This window comes from Rattus norvegicus, chromosome 12 (genome assembly GCF_021556685.1).
Source record: "Rattus norvegicus strain SHRSP/BbbUtx chromosome 12, alternate assembly SHRSP_T2T, whole genome shotgun sequence".
Lineage (NCBI taxonomy): Eukaryota > Metazoa > Chordata > Mammalia > Rodentia > Muridae > Rattus > Rattus norvegicus.
The window spans coordinates 25338835-25362027 of record NC_141545.1 but is presented as its reverse complement, the minus strand read 5'-3'; the positions used below and the strand labels follow the sequence as shown (position 1 = coordinate 25362027).

The 23193-nt window shown below is 44.7% G+C and overlaps 1 protein-coding gene across 9 annotated transcripts in view; it reads right to left on the bottom strand.

The window, feature by feature from the left end:
* Positions 1-19797, bottom strand: part of LOC148002261 (paired immunoglobulin-like type 2 receptor beta) — a 33761-nt gene extending 13964 nt beyond the window's left edge. Inside the window, exons 1-6 of one of the 9 annotated variants that reach the window (XR_015634711.1) lie at positions 18496-19053; positions 17814-18200; positions 15313-15501; positions 13513-13543; positions 7815-7898; positions 7079-7174 (exon numbers count right to left, since the gene is read on the bottom strand). Coding sequence is in view for 4 of the 9 variants with exons in the window: in XM_087579722.1 (XP_087435848.1) it covers positions 13531-13543; positions 15313-15501; positions 16342-16345; positions 17814-18191; positions 18496-18598 (687 nt within the window). In the remaining 5 variants the exon portion in view is untranslated. Of the gene's footprint in view, positions 1-7078; positions 7175-7814; positions 12987-13512; positions 13544-15312; positions 15502-16341; positions 16346-17813; positions 18201-18495 lie in introns of those variants that run through there. The other 8 variants (XM_087579722.1, XM_087579720.1, XM_087579719.1 and 5 more) reach the window with 8 other exon arrangements.
* Between the last annotated feature and the right edge of the window lie 3396 nt (positions 19798-23193).

Genomic DNA, 23193 nt, shown 5'->3' with positions numbered 1-23193 from the left:
GTGCGCGCGCGCGCGCATGCGCACGCACATTTGTTCATTTACATGAGGAAGGTAGAGGACAGTCTAAAATGTCACCCACCTTATTCTGGGGACAGCCTGCTTATTGGCTTCAAGTTTCCCATTGAGACTAGGTTGGAAGGCTATAGATGCAGGGAGAAGCTTGTCTCCACCTCCTCTGTACTAGGATTATAGCTCACTCAGTTCTGTTTGATGTGGATCTAGACACATAGACCAAGCTGCTGGTCAGCTCACAAAAATTTGTCTGCCTCTGCCTCTTGAGCTAAGATTAAAGGTTTTGTGCGCTCTTCATATGGATACTCAAGATCAAACTCTGGATCTAAGGGCGAAGCAGAAAACTCCATGAACTAATCATATTTGTATGCTATATACATGTAAGTAAAAAATTATGACTGTATTAGTCTGGCTTAGTTATCTGTGACAAATGAAAATCTCTGGACACACAACCAGGACAGTTGGAACTGTGCATGTGAGCTTACTCTCCTAGAAGATCAGCCTTAAGCATCAGTTCCATTCCCTGTGTGAACTTATTTTTAACTGGAAGTTTTCAAATTTACATTTCAAACGTTATGCTGTTCCTCAGTTTCCAGTTCATAAATCCACTATCCCTTCCTCCCTCCCCCTTCTTCAATGAGGATATTCCCTCATAGTGTGAACGTCTAACAACTGTTCCCTATCACACACCCCACAGAGGAGACAAGATGGGACACTCAAACAACCCAGGGGATTGTTCTCAACAGTGGGAGATGGAGAAGAGAAGGCTTGTGCAGTCAATATTAAAGAGAAGAGAAGAAAGGAAATGTGCCTGAACTTACAGGGACTGCATCCATGGAGCCTGCTGTCCTTCTAGACCAGCTGGAAAATAGAGTTGCAAATGCAGATAAACACAGAGCCTGCTCCTAAGGAATTCAAGGAGGAACTGATGGGCTGACCGCTCATCTGAAAAGAGCTGTGGCTTTTAAAGAAGATCTGGGGTTAGACTAGCATTCAGGGACAATATCTCAGAGGATAGCTATAAAAAGAGAGACCTGTTAGAGTGGTGGATGTGAGATTAACATGTAAATGAAGAGAATGGTATGTAAGAGACTCACAAACAGAAAGAAATGTATAGGGAGAACCTAAAATCTACAAGAGGCAGAAGAGTTGGACACTAGTTGCTAACACTCCTAAGCAAAATTACCAAATGGAGAGTGAGGTTGTGGCTCAGTTGAAGTATTTGTCCCTCAAACGGGCATGAGTATCATCCCAGGAGCCACAGAAAGAGTTGTCAGATGCTTGGACAGGCAGAGCCACTAGGATCCCTGCGGCTCATTGTGCTGCCAGCCTTCCATAGTGGGTGAGAGCAATGACTGAGCTGTCACATAATCCAGAGAGGACACCTCCCAAAGGACAATGCCCAAGGTTGTCCTCCATCATCCACATGTGTGTGTACAATGCAAATATACACATGTGGAAACAAACTGTCCAAAGTAAAAATTTAAAACTTTAAGAAAATGGTATAAATGTAAGAGTATGTGTAGAAAGATAATTATGTACCTTACCTCCTTACAATATAAAAACACTACAGAGACGGTGCACAACATTTTCAAATTCTAATGGCAGTTTTGCAAAAGCAAAGGATTTGTTTTCTATTATTAATGAGTATTCTACGAAACAAAAGTGGGGAAACAGTGAAAGAGGCCATAATCCCAGTACTAAGTAAGGGGAGAGAGGAGCATCAGGAGTTCAAGGCATCAGCAATTACATAGCTGTAGGCCACTGGGCTCCAAAGACCTTGTACACACAACATGAGACCCAGGCGAGGACTGAGGTCAGGGCATATTTAAAGTCATGGGATCTGGAAGACTATGGAATAAGAACAGAGATTCATAGATGGTGGAATGTGATGGAAGTTTACAAATAAACATTTAAATTTGCATAGCATCATTTCAGACAGGCTCAGCCATCCAATGGGATCAGTAGAGGTGTGGAAGAGCTGCAGCCTGAGAGGCAGCAGAAGTCTGACTGAGTCTGTCAGGAAATCAGAACAGGGGAAGGAAGAAAATGGACACAGGACATGGGTCAGTACATTAGTAGTCATTCCTCTGACTTGCTGTGTTGTACAGAAAGTTAGCTGACTACTGGCCTCAGGTAGTGGTGATTCTCAGACCTGTCCCTGCCTAGGTGGAGCAGAGCTGTTTGCTGCCTTGGTCCCTCCTGTTGTCTGAACACAGAGAACAGCTGAGAGGCAGGACTGAGAACCAGCATGGCTGACACAGGGACACTGTTTCTTCTTCTATAGGTAAACAGAGTAAAGTTTTGGGTGAGTGCCTGTCACCCAAGGGGCAGCTGAGGGGCTGTTGGTAAGGTTCTAATGAGAGGCATGGAAGGGAGCCAAAGAGATGATTCAGCCAGATATGCATAGGTAGCAGGACCTGAGTTTGATGGATCAGGAGCTCACATATTATAAGCCATGGATGTGACAGGAAATTGTAATACCAGCCCTGGTCAAGCAAGAGACAGGCAGAGTCATGATTTGGCTGTCCACCTAATCTAGAACAATTGTGAGTCCCAGTCGAATCAAAGAGCATGTCTTTAAAAATGACAGGGATTGCTGATGGTGATAAATCACAGACAATATTTTCTAAATTTATTTGAAGTGAAGTATTTTAAATTACTTATTTATCAGTAAAAAATTGTGTGTGCCAGTGAGATATCTCAGTTGGAAATGGAGCCTGCTGCCTAGCCCAATGACCTGTGTGATTCCTGGGGAATCCAATGGTACAAGGAGAAAACTGACTCTGAACAGTTGTCCTCTGCCTCTCAGGGTAATCCACAGGCTCCCGGTGAGACATCATCTCTTATTCCCAAACTAATAGACCTCTTAGTGCCAGGATCTCTCACCAGAGAGTTTAGTTTACATTGAAGTGGTTATTGGTGAGCACATATTTTTGAATACCTCCCCCTTCTATGTCTCCTCTCTGAGAATCAGAACTCATGGCTGCAGGATTGTGCTGTGAAACTTCAGCATTCTTGGGGAGATGTAGGTAGATAACCCCTCTTCTGCCATGTGGGTTCTGATACCCTCTCCTTGGAACCCAGGCCATCCTGTGTCTCTGGTCCTGAGAGCCTGACTGTGCTGCTATATCTGTGCTCATCAATTTATTGACACTTTCCACGAAGGTCTTATTCCCAGCATCCCACCTCAATGTATCCTGAGGCCTTGCCCCTTGCTCTACATGACACCTCATAGAGAGGTGCACAATGTATCCAGGATGCAGGTTACAGGGAAAGATGCAAGGACCACGGTCCACCTTGATAACTACTTCCTGAGATCCTGGTTCCCCTCTCCCTTACTCCCTGGCCATGATCATCTTATCCACAACTCTGATCTTTCGATGCTACCTATCAGACGACAGACTTTGGCTTGCTTGAGCCCCACATTGGAGTTCCTTTCCTCAGAAGCCAACTAAATGTACTCAATTCCTCATTCCCTGTCATGTTGATATTCTGGACCCTTTGGTCTTTCTTGGCAAAACTTCTGTCCCATAACCAGTCTGTCTTAATATTTGGTACTCAGCTGGTCAGCTAACAGAAAGCTTCTGGGAACACAGGAAACCATGCAGACTGATCAAGTAAGAGAGAAATCAGGCTTTTGTTGTACCCAGAAGTGGTATATGGTCATGCTTGATAGGTATCTACCAAGGACAGCATGCCATAGATGCAGTGTGGCACAGAAGCAGATCCAGTCCACCAATCACAAGTCTCAAATGAGTAGTGTTCATGGGCTTTTTCCAGGCATTGAGAAAAAGATCTTCAATCCCAAGAGACCAGCTGGAGATAATTGGGGTCAATGGACTGTGCTGCCACAGAGAAAACCTGGTAAGGATGAGAGGATTAAGTATCTCGAGCACATGGGCACTAGGGAAAATTTCCTGAACAAAACACCTATGACTTATGTTCTAAGATCAAGAATCAACAAATGGGACCTCATAAAACTGCAACGCTTCTGTAAAGCAAAGGACACTGTCAGTAGGACAAAAAGGCAACCAACATATTGGGAAAAGATCTTTAACTATCCAACACCTGATAGAGGCTTAATTTTCAACATATACAAAGAAGTCAAGAAGTTAGACCCCAGAGAGCCAAATAACCCTATTAAAAATAAGTTACATAGCTATTAAAAAAAATTCTCAGCTGCGGATTACCAAATGGCCAAGAAGCACCTAAAGAAATGTTCAACATCCTTAGTCATCAGGGAAATGCAAATCGAAACAACCTGAGATTCTACCTTACACCAGTCAGAATGACTAAGATCAAAAACTCAGGTGATGGCAAATGCTGGCAAGGATGTGGAGAAAGAGGACCACTCCTTCATTGTTGGTGGGCCTGCAAACTGTTACAAGCACTCTGGAAATCTGTCTGGAGGTTCCTCAGAAAATTGGACATTCCACTACCTTAGGACCCAGCTATCCCTCTCCTGGGCATATACCCGAAAGATGCTCTAATATACAACAAAGACACATGCTCCACTATCTTCATAGCAGCCTTATTTATAATAGCCAGAAGTTGGAAAGAACCCAGATACCCTTCAACAGAGGAATGTATTCATAAAAGGTTGTACATCTACACAATGGAGTACTACTCAGCCAACAAAAACAATGACTTCATGAAATTCATAGGCATATGGAATGAACTAGAAAATATCATCCTGAGTGAGGTAACACAATCACAGAAAAACATACATGGTATGCACTCACTGATATGTGGCCATTAGCTGAAAAGCTCGAATAGCCCAAGATGCAATCCCCAGATCACAGGAAGATCAAGAAGAAGGATGACCAAAATGCAGATGTTCCTACTCCTCCTTAAAAGGGGGAACAAAAATATCCATATGAGGGGATATGGTGGCAAAGTTTAGAGTAGTGACTGAAGGGACAGCCATTCAGAGCTTATCCGACTTCTGGCCCATATATATATATATATATATATATATACAGCCACCAAAACTAGATAAGATTGATGAAGTTAAAAAGTGCGTGCTGAAAGGGACCAGATATAGATCTCTCCTGAGGGGCACAACCAGAGCATGTCAAATACAGATGTGAATGCTAGCAGCAAACCACTGAATTGAGAATGGGATCCCCTTCGAGAGAATTGAAAGAGCAGAAGGGGCTTACAACCCCATAAGAACAACAATGCCAACCAACCAGAGCTTCCAGGGACTAAAGCACTACACAAAGACTATACATGGACTGATCCAGGGCTCCAATTCTCTATGTAGCAGATAATAACCTTGTTGTGGCACCAATGGAAGGGGAAGCCATTGGTCCTTCCAAGGTTAGACCCCCCAGTGCAGGGGAATGTCTGGGGGGGCAGTAATGGAGGGTGGGTGGGGGAGACACCCTTATGGGAGAGGGGGAGGCGATGGGGGCTTATGGACAGGAAACTGGGAAAGAGAATAACATTTGAAGTGTAACTAAAGAAATATAACCAATAAAAAAGAAACCCCATCAATGCTGATATTTGAAAATGGTATGTGTTTTAATCTACTCCTGACCAGGTTCCTGTACTGAAACTTGTGACCATGACACCACATGGACAGGACTGTGACAATCAGTCTGAACGTCCCAAGGGCGCTCCACAAAGGAGGCATCCCTAACGTTTCAGACCAAACCAATAGAAAGCATCTGCCTTTAGACCCCCCACCCCAATACATTTATAAGATTGTATCCATAAGGAATAGAGAACATAAGTTATTTCACCAAAGCCCTCTGAGGCTGCCTGCTTTACTGAACTGTAACACCCTAAGGGAAGAGTATTCTCTCCTGAAGCTTTTGTCACTGGAAGCTGCTCCAGCCTACTGCAGCGACATCCTGTTCTCATGCCCAAGTTCCTCTTAGTACTTTTTCCTACTGTTTCCCTCAGGCTAGAAACACACATTGTGAACAAGTGTAGCCAGGGCAGAAGCCAACATCTCCCCACATGTACCATAAATTTCCCTTGTATCAGATCACAGATGCACTCTCCCTAAGTGTATTCAATCAGCGGTAAGCACCTCTGATGTTGATTATGTTGGCTCTGTGTGAAATATTGCTGTGGGCTTGTCTATACTTTTTCCCATTTGAACAATGGAAAAGAACCTGGGAAGTCACATGACCATTTGAGCAACTGCATTAAGGGCCCCTTTCTGTGTGCAGTTGCCTGTGGTGTTGAGCTGAGAATGCACCACTTTGGATGACTACACAGATCACCATCATGACATCTTGCTGTGAGAACGCATCAGGGATGCTCAGAAGAAACATCACCCTTGCTTCCATGATCACTGTGCCCATAAGAGCTACTGAGTTCAACCTCAGAAGTCTTTGATGCAGTCACAACCACTGCAGACACCTCAGAGCTGCCCCAGGACACCTCACTTTAGCTACAACGAGCTTTGGTGGCCTCTCCATGGACCCAGTTATCTAGAACTAGTCTCATGGTATTGGGGATCATTTTCCCAATGCCTCATCAAAGGCCCATGAATAACACCCATTTGAGACTTGTGATTGGTAGACTGGAGTTACGTCTGTTCCACACTGGAGCTATGGCTCAATGTGGTTGGTAGATCTTTATCCATGGGTCACTCTGGATGGTTTCCGGTGTTTCAACAGGTTTTCTGGGAGAGGCTGATCTGCTGACTATCAAATATTAAGACAGAGTAGACATGGGAAAAAAGACCTGTCCTAGGAGATAACCTGGAATTCAGAATATCACCATGGCAAAAAATGAGAAAGTGAGTGTGTATAGCTAAACCTGTGAGGAAAGGAATCCCCACATGGGATTAATCAAGCCATGATCTTTCACTGGATGGGAAGCATGAGGGGATCAAGGCTCTGGGTGAGATGGATGGCCAGGGAATAGGGATTGATTATCAATCCATGATTCTCAATCTGGACCTTGTCCCTCTCCTGTGACTTGTATTCCAGAGACAGGCTGCAACTCGCTTAGAGGTCTCAAATGGGAGAAGAGCATCTACAGAAACTTCCTGAAAATTGCTTGGAGTAAGACTTTTATTTGTTTGCCTGGTTCTTCTTCTTACCTCAGTGTATGCAGGCAAGTTGAACTCAGGGCTGGAATGAAAGGGACTAAGCTCATCTCTGTTGATGGGTTGACAGGATTTCTTCTAGATTGAGTCCTGTTGAGAAACGATTCTCTGAGTGATTATCAGTTAAACAACTTTCTTTTAGTGGGGTAACAAGGTCTATATGAAACTTCTTGATTGATTATTGGTTATAGGATGACTGTGCTTTATTGGCTTGTGCTGAGGTTCTGAGAAACCTTCAATTGCCTGAGGAGGAATTCCAGGTGCTTGATGGACATGTGTCTATGGAGAGAGGGGAAGGAAGAGCTGTAATTCAGCCATCTTGTTATTACTTTCTCAAGGGTGGCAGAGGTGGGGGTGGTATGGGCTTCTTGGATCTGAACATGCAGACTGGAGCAAGCAGGGCACAGTCCTAACTTCTGCTGGTCTCAGAATGAGATTTTCTGTTTCGAACTTGTCTTGATCTCAGTATTACTCTGAACTGGCTCAAGTTGATTGATTTACAATCCCACATTTATTACAAAATTTACAAATTCGCAAACAGAGAACACAAGTCAGGCTCTCAGGACCAGAGACAGAAAGGATGACAGGTCTTCTAAAGAGAGGACAACAGAGCTGACATAGATTCTTAGGATGTGTCACACACAATCCTGCATCCATGTGCTCTTATTCCTATACAGGAGGCAGGGAGGATGGTGGTATGCACCTCAGTCACTACTTTGAAGTAACTCACCTACCCGGTGAGAGATCCTGGCACCAGAAAGTCTGTTCTCTGAGGATAAACAGATGATGTCTCACCAGGGGTCTGTGGGTCATCCTGAGAGGGAGAGGACAATTGTCCACAGTCAGTTTTCTCTGTGTACCATTTGAGTCACCAGGAATCACACCCAGGTCACTGTGCTAGGCAGCAGGCTCCATTTTCACTGAGATATCTCACGGATATACACTGTTCATTAATATATCATTTAAAAATACTTCATTTAACATAAATTTATAAAAGGTTATGACCATAATTGATCATCTTGAGAAATCCACACAGTTTTTCATATCCTGGCACTCATGGGTTTGGGAATTACCAATTAGTCTTGAGTAGCTACACGGTCAGCCACATGACTCTCCCTGTCTCTTGCTCATGCAGGGCTGGGATAACAAATTCCTGCCATATCCCTGATCTATAGTGTGGCTGCTCTGGGCCAAGGTCATGCCCTGTTACCCATGTACACCTCTGTGGCTGAATCATCTCTCGTGCTCCCTTGCATGCCTCTCATAATATACTTCCCCAAAGTGTCCTCTACCTGCCTTTTGGGATGACAGGTGCTCATCTGACAGGTATTTAGGCTTTGTTTTCACCAAGCTTGTTCTTACATTTGCTATGTAATCAAGGATGATCTGGAACTCCTACAAATCCTCCCAACTGGGCCTCCCATCAGTGGTGAGTACAGGTGTGTAACATTCTTCTCCTTTGTAGAATGTGGACAAAGAACCTCATTTTCTGTCCATGACAGGCATGAAAGCACTCTACCAAACGAACATCTTTGGATCAGTGAGGTAAGAATGTCCTTGTGGTCATGAGTACTCACCTCCACATTCATCTACCTTAACTTGACTGTCTGAGGTTTGTGGGTAGAAGGTCATCTGATACCTAACTCACCCAAGAAGGGGGCCAGACCTGCTGCTGGACCCCAGCATTTGTATACAACAGGCTCTGATGGATTCTAAGGATGCAAACTACACCTTGTGCTCAGCTGCACTGCTGCCACCTGCTGGCTCCTTAATCCCAAGTCATGATCTCTTCTTGGGACAGGAAGCCTGTGGTTTTGATATGCACATGGGGATTTTGCATATCGCAGGACCATGGGGAGTATCAGCCTGCAGGGTTGGAATATGTGTGATGCTCAGGCACATGGGTCCCTATCCACACCACACAACCCAGAATGAATAAGTGTTATTTAAAATATCATAACCCACGATAGACATACACATACATGCTTCAAGTCTGACTTTGGGAGGACGAAGGCAGAGGCACATGGATCTTATTGAGTTTGAAGCTTGCCTGATCTATATATCCAGGTTTTAGACAGCAGAATCTGCATAGTGAAAATTTGTATCAAAGAATAAACAAACAAACAAAAAATCCCAACAACATAAACCAAGGAATCCCAGCGAAACCTAAAATAGCCTATGTATCAAACTAAATATCAACCAATCAAAAACGGAAATGCAAAGTTGAGGGTGAACTTGGATGGTGTTGGTAATTACCATACCTGAGGTTGTCCTCTGCACTTCTGTAGATGAGCCCAAACTGACTTGTATACACGTGCACTGGATCTCAGAAAGAAATCATGTAAGGATCCTTTCATAGCTGATCTGCCACCACATTTTAACCCAGTATTTATCCTGACTAAACAAGGCCTCCCTACGTCCAGGCTCTGTTATTCTTCAGAATCCAGTTCTTTTCATTGTCTACAGCATTCAGACTCTCCGACTTTATACCCAATTAACTTATCCCATGACAGCAGAGGGAGAAAACAGACTCAAAACTTCCTGTTTGTGGATGATTCAATTCCAGAACCATCCTTCAGATAACGGCTACTCTAGGCTCTGTGGGCCTAGTAGATACCCTCATAGATGAAACCTGTCCCTGCCTTCTCCAGTCTTGTCACTACTTCCTTACACACACTCTCATTGATCTCTCTTCCCTAGTGACAACACATAGATCCAGAGTCAAAGTAACACCCCAACTGGTGCCTGAAGAGAGTGGAGAAGCTAGAGAGGATGGCAGACGGATGGCAGCTTGTGGTATAGACAGGATGCACTGGCTGCAGCTTAAGCTTTACAATAGCACAGCTGCCTGCTGCCATCTGACCTTGTGTTTCTTCCCTAGGATGACGTCATCATCTTGATCTGCCTCACCTGCTCCTCAGTCTCAGATGAGCTCCTGCCTGAACCCCTGCCCAGGGTGTTCCCGGATAGAAACTCTATTCTGTGCCCTAAAGGCCAGGTGAGTGGGACTCGGGGAGAAGCTCAGACCCCTCCAACATCTGCTGATATCCAAGGACAGAGACATTTATAAATGTGTCATCAAGCTTGTGGTCACAGAAACAGAGAAATTCCCACCCTTTCTCAGACTTATTATATTTAGGTTAAAACAAACTAAAACCAAAACAAATAAATGAACAAAAGCCAGAAAAGTGTTAATCCCTTGGCATGGAGGTACATTTTATAGGATGCAGCAGGAGGAGATTTTCTGACTTTGAGGCCAGCCTTTGTGTGTAAAGCAAGTTCCAGGAGAACTGACCTATATAATAGAGAAACCCCCTCCTCAGAAACAGAACAAAACAAAAACAAAGGTGCATGGGGTTGGGGATTTAGCTCAGTGGTAGAGCGCTTGCCATGGAAGCGCAAGGCCCTGGGTTTGGTCCCCAGCTCCGAAAAAAAAAAAGAACCCCCCCCAAAAAAAACAAACGTACAAAAGCTAAAGTATTGGTAGTCACAATTATTTTATGTAAATTTGGAGAGAATATTGGTACCATATTCGAGTTCTCCATCTCTAACCAAAAAGGAGCTGAGGACCTTTATCCATTGTAGGGAGTGGCACGGTAAAAGAAAGATGGCGCTGATATCCAGTCCTGTCTGGATGTAAACAACTTATCACGTATGCGCAGGCTTGTCCCCTTGCCAGGGCAGTCTTAGGATAATGAGGTGATCCGGCACCCTCCTGTGGTACACAACAGTACTGCCCATGTGCGGGTTTGCACCTGGTGTCAATCTGGCTGGGAAGGTACCATGCTAATGGGGTGGTTCATGCTCCGACAAGTAGCAGAGGTGATAATGGGGTGATTCGTGCTCTGCCAATCCCTGAAAGACAATTAGAATAGCCCCAGTCTGTTGTATATATAAGGCGAGCGCCTTTGCTGCTCGAGGTCCCCGTAACAGCAATGAGGTGGTCCTGCAATAAAGGCTGTTGAGAAGAATCCGACGGTGTTGCATCTTCCTTGCCGGCCGAGGTGGGCGCGACAATCCATGACCCTCTTTATTGTTTTCAGTTTTGTTAAGCTTTGCTGTTGATTTGAAGACAGTCTCATGCAACCCAGGCTGGCCTAAACTCAAGAGGTACCAAGAGTAGCCTCCAATTCAGTGGTTCTCAAGCTTTGTAATGCTGTGATATTTCCTCATGTTGCTGTGACTCCAACCATAAACTTATTTTATTGGTAATTTATGTCTGTGATTTTGCTACAGTTATGATCATAATATAAACATCTGATATTCAGGAAATCTGAAATGTGACTCCTGTGAAAATGTCCTTCAAACTTCAAAGATGTAATGACCCACAGGTTAAGAACCAGTATTCCAATTGACAATCTTCCCATCACTGCCTGTCAATAGTAGGGATGACAGGCATGTTTTGATCCCCAATTTCTTTTAGTACTTTTTTTACCGATCATCTCAGTCTAGGGAACACACATACCAAACACTTGTCACCAGGGCAGAAACCAATGTCTACTTCCTAGTTGCCCCATAATGTTCCCTTTGGTACATCAGAGATACAGTCTGCCTAAATGTATTCAACTGGAGCTTAAGCACCTATGTTGTTGAGAACGTTGTTTCTTTATGTCTTTGCTCTGGGTTTGTCTCTTGTTTTTCCATCTTGAGCAATGAAAAAGGACCTGAGAAGTCACATTTCAGCAAGTGGATTAAGGCCCCTTCTCTGAGTACAGATGCCTGCGACATGGACCTGACAAATGGACTCCTTGAAACGGCTGGGAAGACTTCCATCATGGCATCCTGCTGTGACAACCCTTCAGGAATGCTCAGAGAAAATATCATCCCTGCTCTCAAGGTCCCTGTACTCATGAGAGCTGCTGTGTTCAGTCTTAGGGTGTTAGGATGCAGTCACAACAACAGTAGATACCTCATAGCTGCTCCAGGGCGCTTCACTTTAGCCACATGAGTTTTGGTGACCTCTTCATGACCCCAAGTAGCTCTAGCTTGCCTCATGGGATTGGAAACAGTTTCCCCAATTACTCAGAAAAGGCCCATGTATGGTACTCATTGAGCCTTGTGATTGGTGAACTGGAGCTGTATTTGTGCCATTTCAATTATGGCTCAGTGTCTTGGTAGATCTGTATAGAGTATGTCAATGAACTTCTTCTGTCATGAGAAGCCTGGTTTCATTCCTCCTGGGTCACTCTGGATGGTTTTCTGTGTCCCTACAGGGATTGGACCTGCGACAAATGTCCTATTCTAGGAGAGAACCCAGAGTCCAGAATGTTGACATGGTAGGAAATGAGAATGTGAGTGTAAGCAGTTGGGCTTGTGAGGAAAGGAAGCCTTGGTCTGACACTTGATGTGAAGCATGTGGGGTGGGGGTTGGGCTCTGGATGAGATGTCAGCCTCTTGAGAGTAAGGAAGAGGTGAACCTTGATTATCAGGCTGTTGGTTTCAATGCAGACTATTGTCCTTATATCTATCCCAGTGACCCACATGCTAGACACAGTGTGCCACTCTCTAAGTTGTGTTATGAGCGGGCTCAGGAGAGACATGGAGATGGATTGCGGGAAGTGAGGTATTTATTGAAAGTGTCAATAAGTCCATGAGCAGAGAATGAAGAGCACAGTCAGGCTCTCTGGCCCAGAGACATACGAGATGAAGTTGGTTTCAAGCAGAGGGTTTCAGAGACCATGTGGCAGAAGTGGGGGTTATCCAAGTATGGTGATCTTTCACAGCAGAATTCTGAAGAATTCTGGGAATTCTGATTCCCAGAGAGAATCACATGGGAGGTTGTGGGATACAGGGTATGTGGTCACCAATAACTATTTTGATATAAACTAATCTCCTTGTTGAGAGATCCTAACACTGGGAGGTCTCTTAGTTGAGGAAGAAGGGATGATGTCTCATCCGGAGCCTGTGAATGACCATGAGAGGCAGATGACAGTTGTGCTGAGTCAGTTTTCTCTTTAATCCATTTGGGTCCCCAGAAATCATTCCCAGGTCATTGAACTAGGGAGCAGGCTCCATTTCCCATTGAGTTCTCTAACTGGAATTCACTGTTTTTGTTCATTAATATGGAATTTAAAATATTTCACATGAAATTATTTTAGAAAATGTTATGACCATGACTTATCACCTTGAGAAATCTCCCTAGTTTTTAAAGTCATGATCTTTCATAGGCCTGAAACTCACCAATTGTTCTAGACTACATGTTTGGCCATCCTGTGACTCTCCCTGTCTCTTGCTTGAGCAGGGCAGGACTTGCAAATTCTAGCCTCATCCCTGGCTTATAATGTGTGAGCTCTGGATACATCAAACTCAGGCCTTCCTCCCCATGTCCCCTGCGTTTCTGACCGAATCATCTCTCTGGCTCCCTTCCATTTTTCTCATAATAACTTCCCAACAGCCACTCAACCTCCCTTGAGATGACAGTCACTCACCTGGCTGGGGTTTAGGCGTTACTCTGCTGGCCTGTAGGAGAAGAAACTGTCAGTGTGTCAACCATGCTGGTTCTCTGTCCTGCATTTCAGCTGTTCTCTGAGTTCAGGGAACATTAGGGGACCTGGGCACCAAACAGCTCTGCAGCAGCCAGGCAGAGACAGGTCTGAGAATCACCAGGACCTGAGTCCAGTAGTCAGCAGACCTTTACAACACTGCAAATCAGAGCAATGAACTAGTGTACCAACCCACTTCTATTTCTTCCTCTTTTCTTTTCTTCCCTCTTCTCTGACCTCTTGACACATCTCTGCTTTCTTTGCTCTGTTCACACCATATTTCACTTTTGCCTTTCTGGAATCTGGCTCTCTAGTTCTTCCTTTGAGTGTAGGCTCCTGCACCCTGCAGACTCAGTCTCATGGTTTGAATCCTGGTGAGTCTTCTGTTGCCTCCCTGGCTGCTGGTTTTCCACCTCTCACTTCTTCTACTTATGGTAATCGAAGGCAGAGCCTGTCTGAAACTGTCTGATGCACATTTAAATGTCCATTTGTAAACTTCCATTACACTCCAACATCTATGCATCTCCATCCTTATCCTGTAGTCCCACAACTTTAAATCTGCTCTGACCTCAGTCCACACATAGGTATTGTGCTGTGTGTGCAAGGTCTTTGGAGCCCAGTCGCCTACAGTTTGCTATGTAACTGTAGATATCCTTGGACCCATGATTCTCCTGTCTGCATTTTCTGAGGGCTGAGATTATTGTGTCCCCCTCTGTGCCTCCATTTTTATTTCTTAAACTACACCAATTTTTGAAAACAAATCTTCTATTTTTACAAACATGCTATTGGATTTTGAAAAAGAACTTCATTGTATTTTCAGGTGAAAGTGTGTGTGTGTGTGTGTGTGTGTGTGTGTGTGTGTGTGTGTGTGTGTGTTTGCAGGGACTTAGTGTATAAAATTTTCCATTGTGCAAATATTCTTACATTTATAAGACTTCTCTAATGTTTCTTTTTAAATTCACTTTGAACAGCGCATAACCACATGTGAATATTTGCAAATGTGAAGACTCATGTGCTGCTGGCGGACCACCTTGGGCATTGTCCTTTAGGAGCTGTCCTCTCTAGATTGTGAGTCAGGTCAGTCATTGTTCTCACACAGTAGGTAAGGTTGGCAGCACAGGGAGCAACAGCGATCCTATTGTCTCCACCTGTCTGGCAACTCTTTTTGTGGCTCCTGGGATGATACTCATGTCCCTGTTTGTGGAGCAATCACTTCAACTGAGACACTTCAATGGATGTTCCATACTTTTTCAGGGGGTTTAGGTTTCTAGTGCTCAACTCTTTTACTTGTTGTAGTGTTAGGTTCTCCATAAACATTTCTTCTGTTTGTGGCTTTATTACACACAAGACTCTTTAATTTCCATTTTAGTCACACACGCCCAACTAAAGAGGTGTCTCTTTTTTATAGCTATCACTTCCTGTAACATGTTGTCTGCTTGTGCTGGTCTACTCTCAGGTATTCTTCATCAGCTATAGCTCTTTCCAGTTAAGCAGTCAGCTCCTGTGTCTCCTGCATGCCTCTTTGAATTCCTTTGGAGCAGGCTCTGTGTTCATCTGCATTTGCTACTCTAATTTCCAGGTGGTCTGGAAGGACATCAGGATCCAGGGATGCAGTCCTTGGGAAATTCAGGAAGATTCTCCCTCCTTCTGTTATCTTTACTGTTCCCTGCCCTTCTCCATCTCCCACAGCTGAGAACACCACTCTCCTTGGGGAAGCTCAATTGAGGCCTGTCCTGGACCACTTACCTTTGCTTCCACCACAGAGAGATCATCCATCCGTAGAGGGGGATGATGACTACAACTTTGGCCACGACCATCCCAATGATGCCCCCCAGGTTCAGCAGTGAAGGATTCCTTTGGCCCCTTATGTTCTCCAGGCCAGCTGTGGGGTCTGCAGAGGTGATGATGGAGGGGGTCCTCATGGTTGTATGTGATCTGTGGAGAGATGAGAAGTGAGCAGATCACCCCTGGATGAGGGAGGGATGGGTGAGTGTCACATCTTGTCCTCTGTTGCATGTGGGATGGGGAAGAGCTAGAATTTCTCACAGGGATGGAAACACACGCTTAAGGCTGAGACACAAGGAGAATAAGCACAAATACACAGTCCACAACTATCCTGGCTTTGTCCACATATTTCCATTGGGACACAGATAAATAAGTTAGAGAAATACAATTATTTTTTTACACTTATATATATGTAACATACAGATACAATTATTTCATAGAGTGCTTGTTTCTTGGGCCACAGAGCCTGTGTTTGGTCCCTAAAATACATTTCAAGCACCCAGTAAGTGTGCCTGACCCTTGATCCTAGCTCAAGGGACAGTGGCATGCAGTGCTCTGAGAGTGGACAATTAGCCTGATCTGTGTGTCCATTTCCACATCAAACACAGCCAAATGATGTGTAAACCTAGTACTGAGGAGGTGGAGACAGAATTGTCTCTGTGGCTCATTCAGTGCCAACCTAGCCTCCATGGGAAACTTAAAGCCAGTGAGAGGGTCTATCCCCCAAAATAAGGTGGCTGATACCTCAGGATCTCCTCTAGCTTCTACATACATAAACACATAAACATATAAACATAAACAGAAACACACACACACACACACAGACCATGACTTTCAAGCACAGATACATACAGACTTACACACACACACACACACACACACACACACACACACACACACACACAGATACAGACACAGAGACACAGAGAGATGGAAACTTACACACACACACACACACACACAAACATACACACACAAACACACACACACAAATCTGCCTTTACAGACCCACCAGTTCATAAACACTGAATATACCAAAATGTTTATTTAAAAAAATAAGATTTTAGCCATGCGTGTGCAGCTCAGTCCAGGGAAGAATACATTCCTTTGCTTCACACAGATAACTAAGAATAATTTCCCAAACATTTACTTATTTTTGAATTCTAGACCTGTGGTTCTCTACCTGTGCATCGTTATTCCAACATGGATTGCATATCAGGTAATAGACATGTCAGGTCTATTGTGATTCATAACAGTAGGATAATTAAAGTTATGAAGTAGCAATGATATACTTTTATGCATGTTGGTCCCCATATCCTACAGCACTGTATAAAAGATTTGCGGTTGTAGGAAATTAGAGAATGACTGAGCTGGTCACATATATTAAATGGCTCCTTTCTCTCTGATTGCAGACAGCTGCAGACTCTACTACAGGTCAACATGTTAGCTGCAGCCTGCACAGGTAACTGTGCTGTGGGTGTCCTCTTATAGGTTGTCATAAGTACAGTCAAGAGTCACTTCTGGATGTGGTGGCATATGCTCTACTGTCAACACTCAGGAGGCAGAGGCAAGGCAGATTGCTGTGAATTTAAGGCCAGATGGGTCTATATAGTGAGTACTAGGACAGCCAGGACTACATGCTGAGACACCAACACAAAATAAATAGAAAAAGACAGAAAGAAAACTGAAGAACGAAAATAGGAAATAGAGAAGTATTCACATAAAAAGTGGGGTTTTGGGGAGCAACAGATAAAGGTTGTAAGCAGCAATGCAGCAACACACAGTTCCCAGGTTCTGCTGGTGCATATGCAGGGACACACAGTCACTACACTGAGCTCAGGGATCCCAGTACAGGGGACTGCATTTCCTTCAGCATCAGAGGGGCTGGAGGGATCAGAAGACAGAATGGCCACATAATGGAATTGGAGATATTTTCTTATTCATTTTCTAATGACTGAAGAGACTGGGGAGAGAAGAAAGATGTGTCCTGGGGAATTATGAGGTGAAATGAGGGACTGTGGTGACATGTGGCAGTTAAAGTTAGACCAGAGGACACCAGAACATCCATGGTCCCTACTATAAGTTCTGAACTGAAGTTGGAGCTGTGTATAGATGCTGCATACAAGGACCAATTGGAGCCCTGCCACAGGACAAGAGAGTCAGCTACACCCTGGAGAAGCTCATCCACCTTGCAGTCATGGGTCAAAATGGGCAGGACTGTAGTTAGATTTGGGACAGTAAGGGTGTTAGCAATGGGGTGCTGAAGCTTAGAGTCAGGTCTGGTTCTCTCTCAGCAGAGGCTGACAGGTATAGGAGGCTACAAAGACTTGTCACAACTACAAAGAAATTTTTTTGCAGATATTTGAACAGATCCAAGGGAACATAATATGAAGGGAAGATCAGAGTTGTGAAGCCTGAGGTGACAGTAGGGAACAAGGAAGCCATGTGCCATGGTTGCTCACCTTGTGTAACAATGAGTTTTGTCCCAGGAATAGACTGCCAACACTTCATGCCTTCTGTTGTTTGCAGGCAAACTTGGCTGAAGTATGTGGCCTGGTTATTCTCCTTCAAGTTCAGGATTCTGAGGACTCCGGATGTCTGACCCTGTGTCCAGTTTAGGATGAGCCGGTCCTTGAAGTGCTCATGAATGAAAGATAGAGTGGACTGGTAGATGAATTCCCCATGGACTTCCTTCCATCTCCAGGCTATGCTTATCTGTGGATCTTTGGCCAACTTCCAGGGGAAGTAGAAGGAAAAGGGGATCTCAATGGAGCCACCCTGGACTCCAGAGAGGACAGCTGGTTGGTTCACCCCAAAGTAATTTTTTCTTGTGTATCCTCCTGAGTTCCCTGGGAAGGACAGGGAGAATCTGAGGCCACTGCAGGGATTTAAAGGACAACCCTGAGCATCCTGTGCCTTTATCTGAAGGGAGGTGTGGGACACAGGGCAGGACTGTCCCTATGGCTGGGGGGACAGCAAAAAGAGGGAAGGGTGGGGTTGGGCTTACTCTGAGTGTTGAACTCTTAGGTCAGAGAGACCTGGCTGGCTCCTCTACCAGACACTGGACACAAGACACCCACTTTTCCCAGCCACTCTGTTCCCTCCTCTGGTTCAGTCCCTGTTAGAGAGTTCCCCACCACTCACCAGTGTGCAGACATGTTGCCGACAGCAAAAGAAGGAGAATCTGAGCCATGGCCAGATTATGTCCAGGAAGGAAGAGCAGCAGGGCTATCAGGAAGGCATCCATGCCTGTCTAGGGGCACTGGGGTGCTCAGGAGTCCAGAGAGAATCAGAGTAAAGCGACACCCGTGCTCAGACCTTCTCAAGTGGAGGACTGAGTTGGGCAGGACCTCTCCATTCCACCTCCTTGTGGACAGCAACTTCCTTTATTGATATGGCTTCTTTTTTTCCCATGTTGCAGAAGATCCTCTCTTATGGTTACTGACATGACAGGGCTCTTGGGCCCCCAGTTTTGACTGGGAGACACACCCTAGTCCTTGGCAGGGCTGGTTCTCCCCTCTTCCACCTTGACCGTATGCCTTATCTTCTCTATTCTACTTCGTAAGTGGCTTGTTATCACTCTGCCTCTTTCCTCTGTACTTCCTCTATTCCTTTCCTCTCCCTCCTCAATCTCTTTTGTCTCCTACCATGCTGGTTACTGTGTCTCTCTAATAATCTCACATAATGAAGTTGTCTGTCTCTAAACACTTCATACAGAATGAGGAAGGTGGTTATGAGGAAACACATTCAGTCCCAAGCCTTGGCCTAGTGACCCTTTACCCTATTCCTACTTCCCCCTTCCTGTACTTCATATACGCTTTAGTATTTTTGTGTCTTTTAGGTGCCCCTCACAGTGCCCAGGCAGTATCAAGGCCTGGAGGACTCTCTTTCGACTTGGTCTGCTCCCTGTGGCACAGTTTCTAACTTCCCTCCACAAGCGGACAGTCACTCTAAATCTAGTTTTTAATTGAGCCTTTCTACCAGAATCGCACCCCTTTCCCTCCCCACCAACATAACACCCACTCAGAATAGGATAGCAAGGATCAGAGAAGACCTGGCACAAGTCACATGACAGTCACATGGCTGATTGACTGGACATTAGTCACATTGAGTTCTTATAGTCTTCCTTTCCACACAGAGACTTCCATAAGCTGGCTCAGTGCAGCTTCTGAGAAGGCTCCTTCCACAAAGTTCCTGAGTGACTCCCTCTAATTATTTTTAGTTTCTTTGGAAAGTCATTCCAGAATTTTCTTTGGAATAAGTGGGCAGCGATGGCTCAGTCAGCTATGTGTCACTCAAGACATAAGACCTGGGACATGTCTGACAGTGAACACAGCTGACCTGTTACTTGGGTGACGACATGAGACATGCAAGCAGAGGCTGTGGTGGCTTCAGTGCTGGTCCTAAGGAGGTTCATCCTACCCTTCCCCAGGACATGGTGACATCAGCTCCCCAAAGGGCAGAAAGAGATGATTGCAACAGAGGAAGTGACATCATTCTTCCTGAATGGAATGTGCAGAGTCATCTTCCCATTTCTTTACTTTCCTGGCATTGGCTGCCTTGTCCACACTTCTCTGAAGCTGTCTATGCAGGCTGCCCTCTCATGTCTGCTTCTCTGTCCTACTTGCATTCCTCTGGTTCTAAGGTACATTGTCCTGAGCCATTGGGATGAATTGGCCATACATGGAAGGTCTAGGACTATGGTCCTTGTCAGAAAGAGTTTTGTGTGTGTGTGTGTGTGTGTGTGTGTGTGTGTGTGTGTGTGTGTGTGTGTGAGAGAGAGAGAGAGAGAGAGAGAGAGAGAGAGAGAGAGAGTTTTATCTCAAGTAGCCCAAGGTGTCCTTGAACTTTTTATGTATCTAAAGATGACAATGAAAGTCTACAGGTCCTCCTGCCTGGACTTCACATGAGCAGGGATTACAGGTGAGCACCATCATGCCGCTTTATCTCCTGTTGGACATAAAATGTTTGCTTCTGTGCATGCTAGGCCAGCTCTACCACATGAACCACATTCTTAGCTGCAATGAGGTCTGTGATGATGGCCTCCTTGTCCTGAGTCCTTACCTCTAGATTTCATCGGCCTTTCCTTTACTCTCTGGGGCCTCTGGGCAAACATGATTGCTAACTCATGCAAGAAGGGGGTGGACATGACAAGGGTCTCATATGCCATGTGTATTTTTACACAACAGGCCCTGGTGAGTTCTACAGGATCCCAGCTGTCTCTTGTGCCCTGCTCTACTGATGCCACCTGCTGGCTCCTTAATCCTGAGTCATGGGTCTGTCCTAGTTTCATGTTTTGGACTCAACTGAATTTCTATGTGAACCCTGCTATGGGAAGAGACAAATGAATCTCTCTGAGTTTGAAGCCAGTCTGGTCTATATATCCACTTTCAGGTCAGTAAGCACTACATAGTAAAAATTTGTCTCAAAAAACCCAAACCCAACCAACCAAACAAAAAACAAGAAAAACAAAACCAACCAACAAACAAAACCCAAAGAAATCCAACCAAACAACAGCAAAATCCCACATATCAAAGTGCTATGAAACCAAGCAAAGGAAGCAAAGGTTAATAATCAAGTAGGATGGTGTCCCTAATCATAATGCCCAAGGGTATTTTCTGGACTCTATACATTGAGTACACACTTACTTATGCATACACTTGAGATCGAACACAGGCACTCTCTCTCTCTCTCTCTCTCTGCCTCTCTCTCACTCTCTCTCACTCACTCACTCACACACACACACACACACACACACACACATGCACCCACTCATACAAATCACACTCACACACATTCACAGAAACACACACACTCACACACACACTCTCTCTGCCTTTCTCTCTCTGTCTCTGTTTTTTCCTCTCTCTCTCACACACACACTCATACAAACACACACTAACACACACTCACAGAAACACTCACTCACACTCTGCCTATCTCTCTGTCACACACACACACACACACTCACACATACACACACTCTCACACACACACTGACACACACATACAGAGAGATTGAGCCCAAGATCATCGAAGGCACCTTTAACAGTTGATCAACTTCCACAACTTTCCCCAGTCTTCATCCTGAGCAAACTTGGCCTCCCTCAGACCAGGCTCAGTGACTCTTCAGACTCCAGTTTCTGACAAACCCACAACATTCAGACTCTCTGTTTTATGCCCAAATTGATTATCCCATGACCAAGATGAGAGAGAAAAGCCTGTAGTCTTCTTATTTCACTCTGAACTCTCCCATTTGAGAGAAATCCCTCAGATAAGACATACTGCAGGATCTTTGGGCCCTGACCCAACAGATCACCTCGGATGAAAAGTATCCCTCTCTTCTCCATTTGTGTCACATCACCTACCTATACAGTCCTTGATTTCTCTTCCATAGTGACAACACAAAGACCCCAAGGAACCTCAAATTACCCTATTCAGACTGGTGCCTGAAGAGATTGGAGAAGCCTAAGACAGTGGTGGAAGGATGGCAGCTGGTGGTGGTGACAGTATGCTCAGGCTACAGCGGAAGCTTTACAATAGTTCAGTTGCCTGATGCCATCTGACTTCATGTTTCTCCCTACAATGACATCATCATCTTCCTCTCCCTCATCTGCTTCAGCAGGAGCATCCATTGCACCCCTGCACATGGGAGCCCCCATGAAGAGACTCTATGTTGTGTTTTACCAAATTAAAAAGAGACGGAATGCCAGGTAACTGTGGGATGGGGCCTAGACAAATGCTAACTCTCTATACTGTGTTCTAAAGGCCCAGTGAGTGGTACTGGGGGACCAGCTCAGTTTCCTCTGGTTCGACATCTGCTGACTTCTGCTAATACCCAAGGGCAGAAACATTTATATATGTGTCATCAAATTTGTGGCCACAGAAAGAAATAAAATCCCCCTTCCTCCTCTGTAAGTGGTGTGTGGCTTAAAACAAAACAATTCAGAAAGAAAGAAAGAAACAAACAAAAAACCAAAACCTATTAATAAGTCAGGCATGGTAGTCAGGACTTCATCCCGTTCTGTAAAATGAAGCAGCAGGGGGAGCTGCTGAATTTGAGGCCGGCCTTGGTCCACAGAGCAAGTTCCAGATCATTCAGATCTATATAGTAGAGAAAGCCATTTCTCAAAACCAGAAACATACCACAAGGAGTGAAAAACCAAACATCAAAAAGCTAAAGTATAGATACTCACATTTTTTGCTTCCATATGCCCTCCTATGGATATTTTCCCCTTTGAAGAAGGAGTGGGAGCATCCTCATTTTGGTCATCCTTATTGAGTTTCCTGTGGTCTGTGGATTGCGCCTTGGGCAATTCGAACTTTTTGGCTAATATCCACATATCAATGAGTACATACCAAGTGTGTTTTTCTGTGATTGTGTTACCTCACTCAGGATGATATTTCCTAGTTCATCCCATTTGCCTATGAATTTCATGAAGTCATTGTTTTTGATAGCTGAATAGTACTCAATTGTGTAGATGTACCACATATTTAAATCCATTCCTCTGATGAAGGGAATCTGGGTTCTTTCCAACTTCTGGCTATTATAAAGAAGGCTACTATGAACATAGTGGAGCATGTGTCTTCCTTGTATGTTGGAACATCTTTTGGGAATATGCCCAGGAGAGGTATAGCTGGGTCCTCAGGTAGTGGAATGTCCAATTTTCTGAGGAATCTCTAGACTGATTTCCAGGGTGGTTTTACCAGTTTGATATTCCACCAACAATGAAGGAGCGTTCTTCTTTCTCCACATCCTTGCCAGCATCTGCTGTCATCTGAGTTTTTTTATCTTAGCCATTTTGACTGGCGTGAGGTGGAATCTCAGGGTTGTTTTGATTT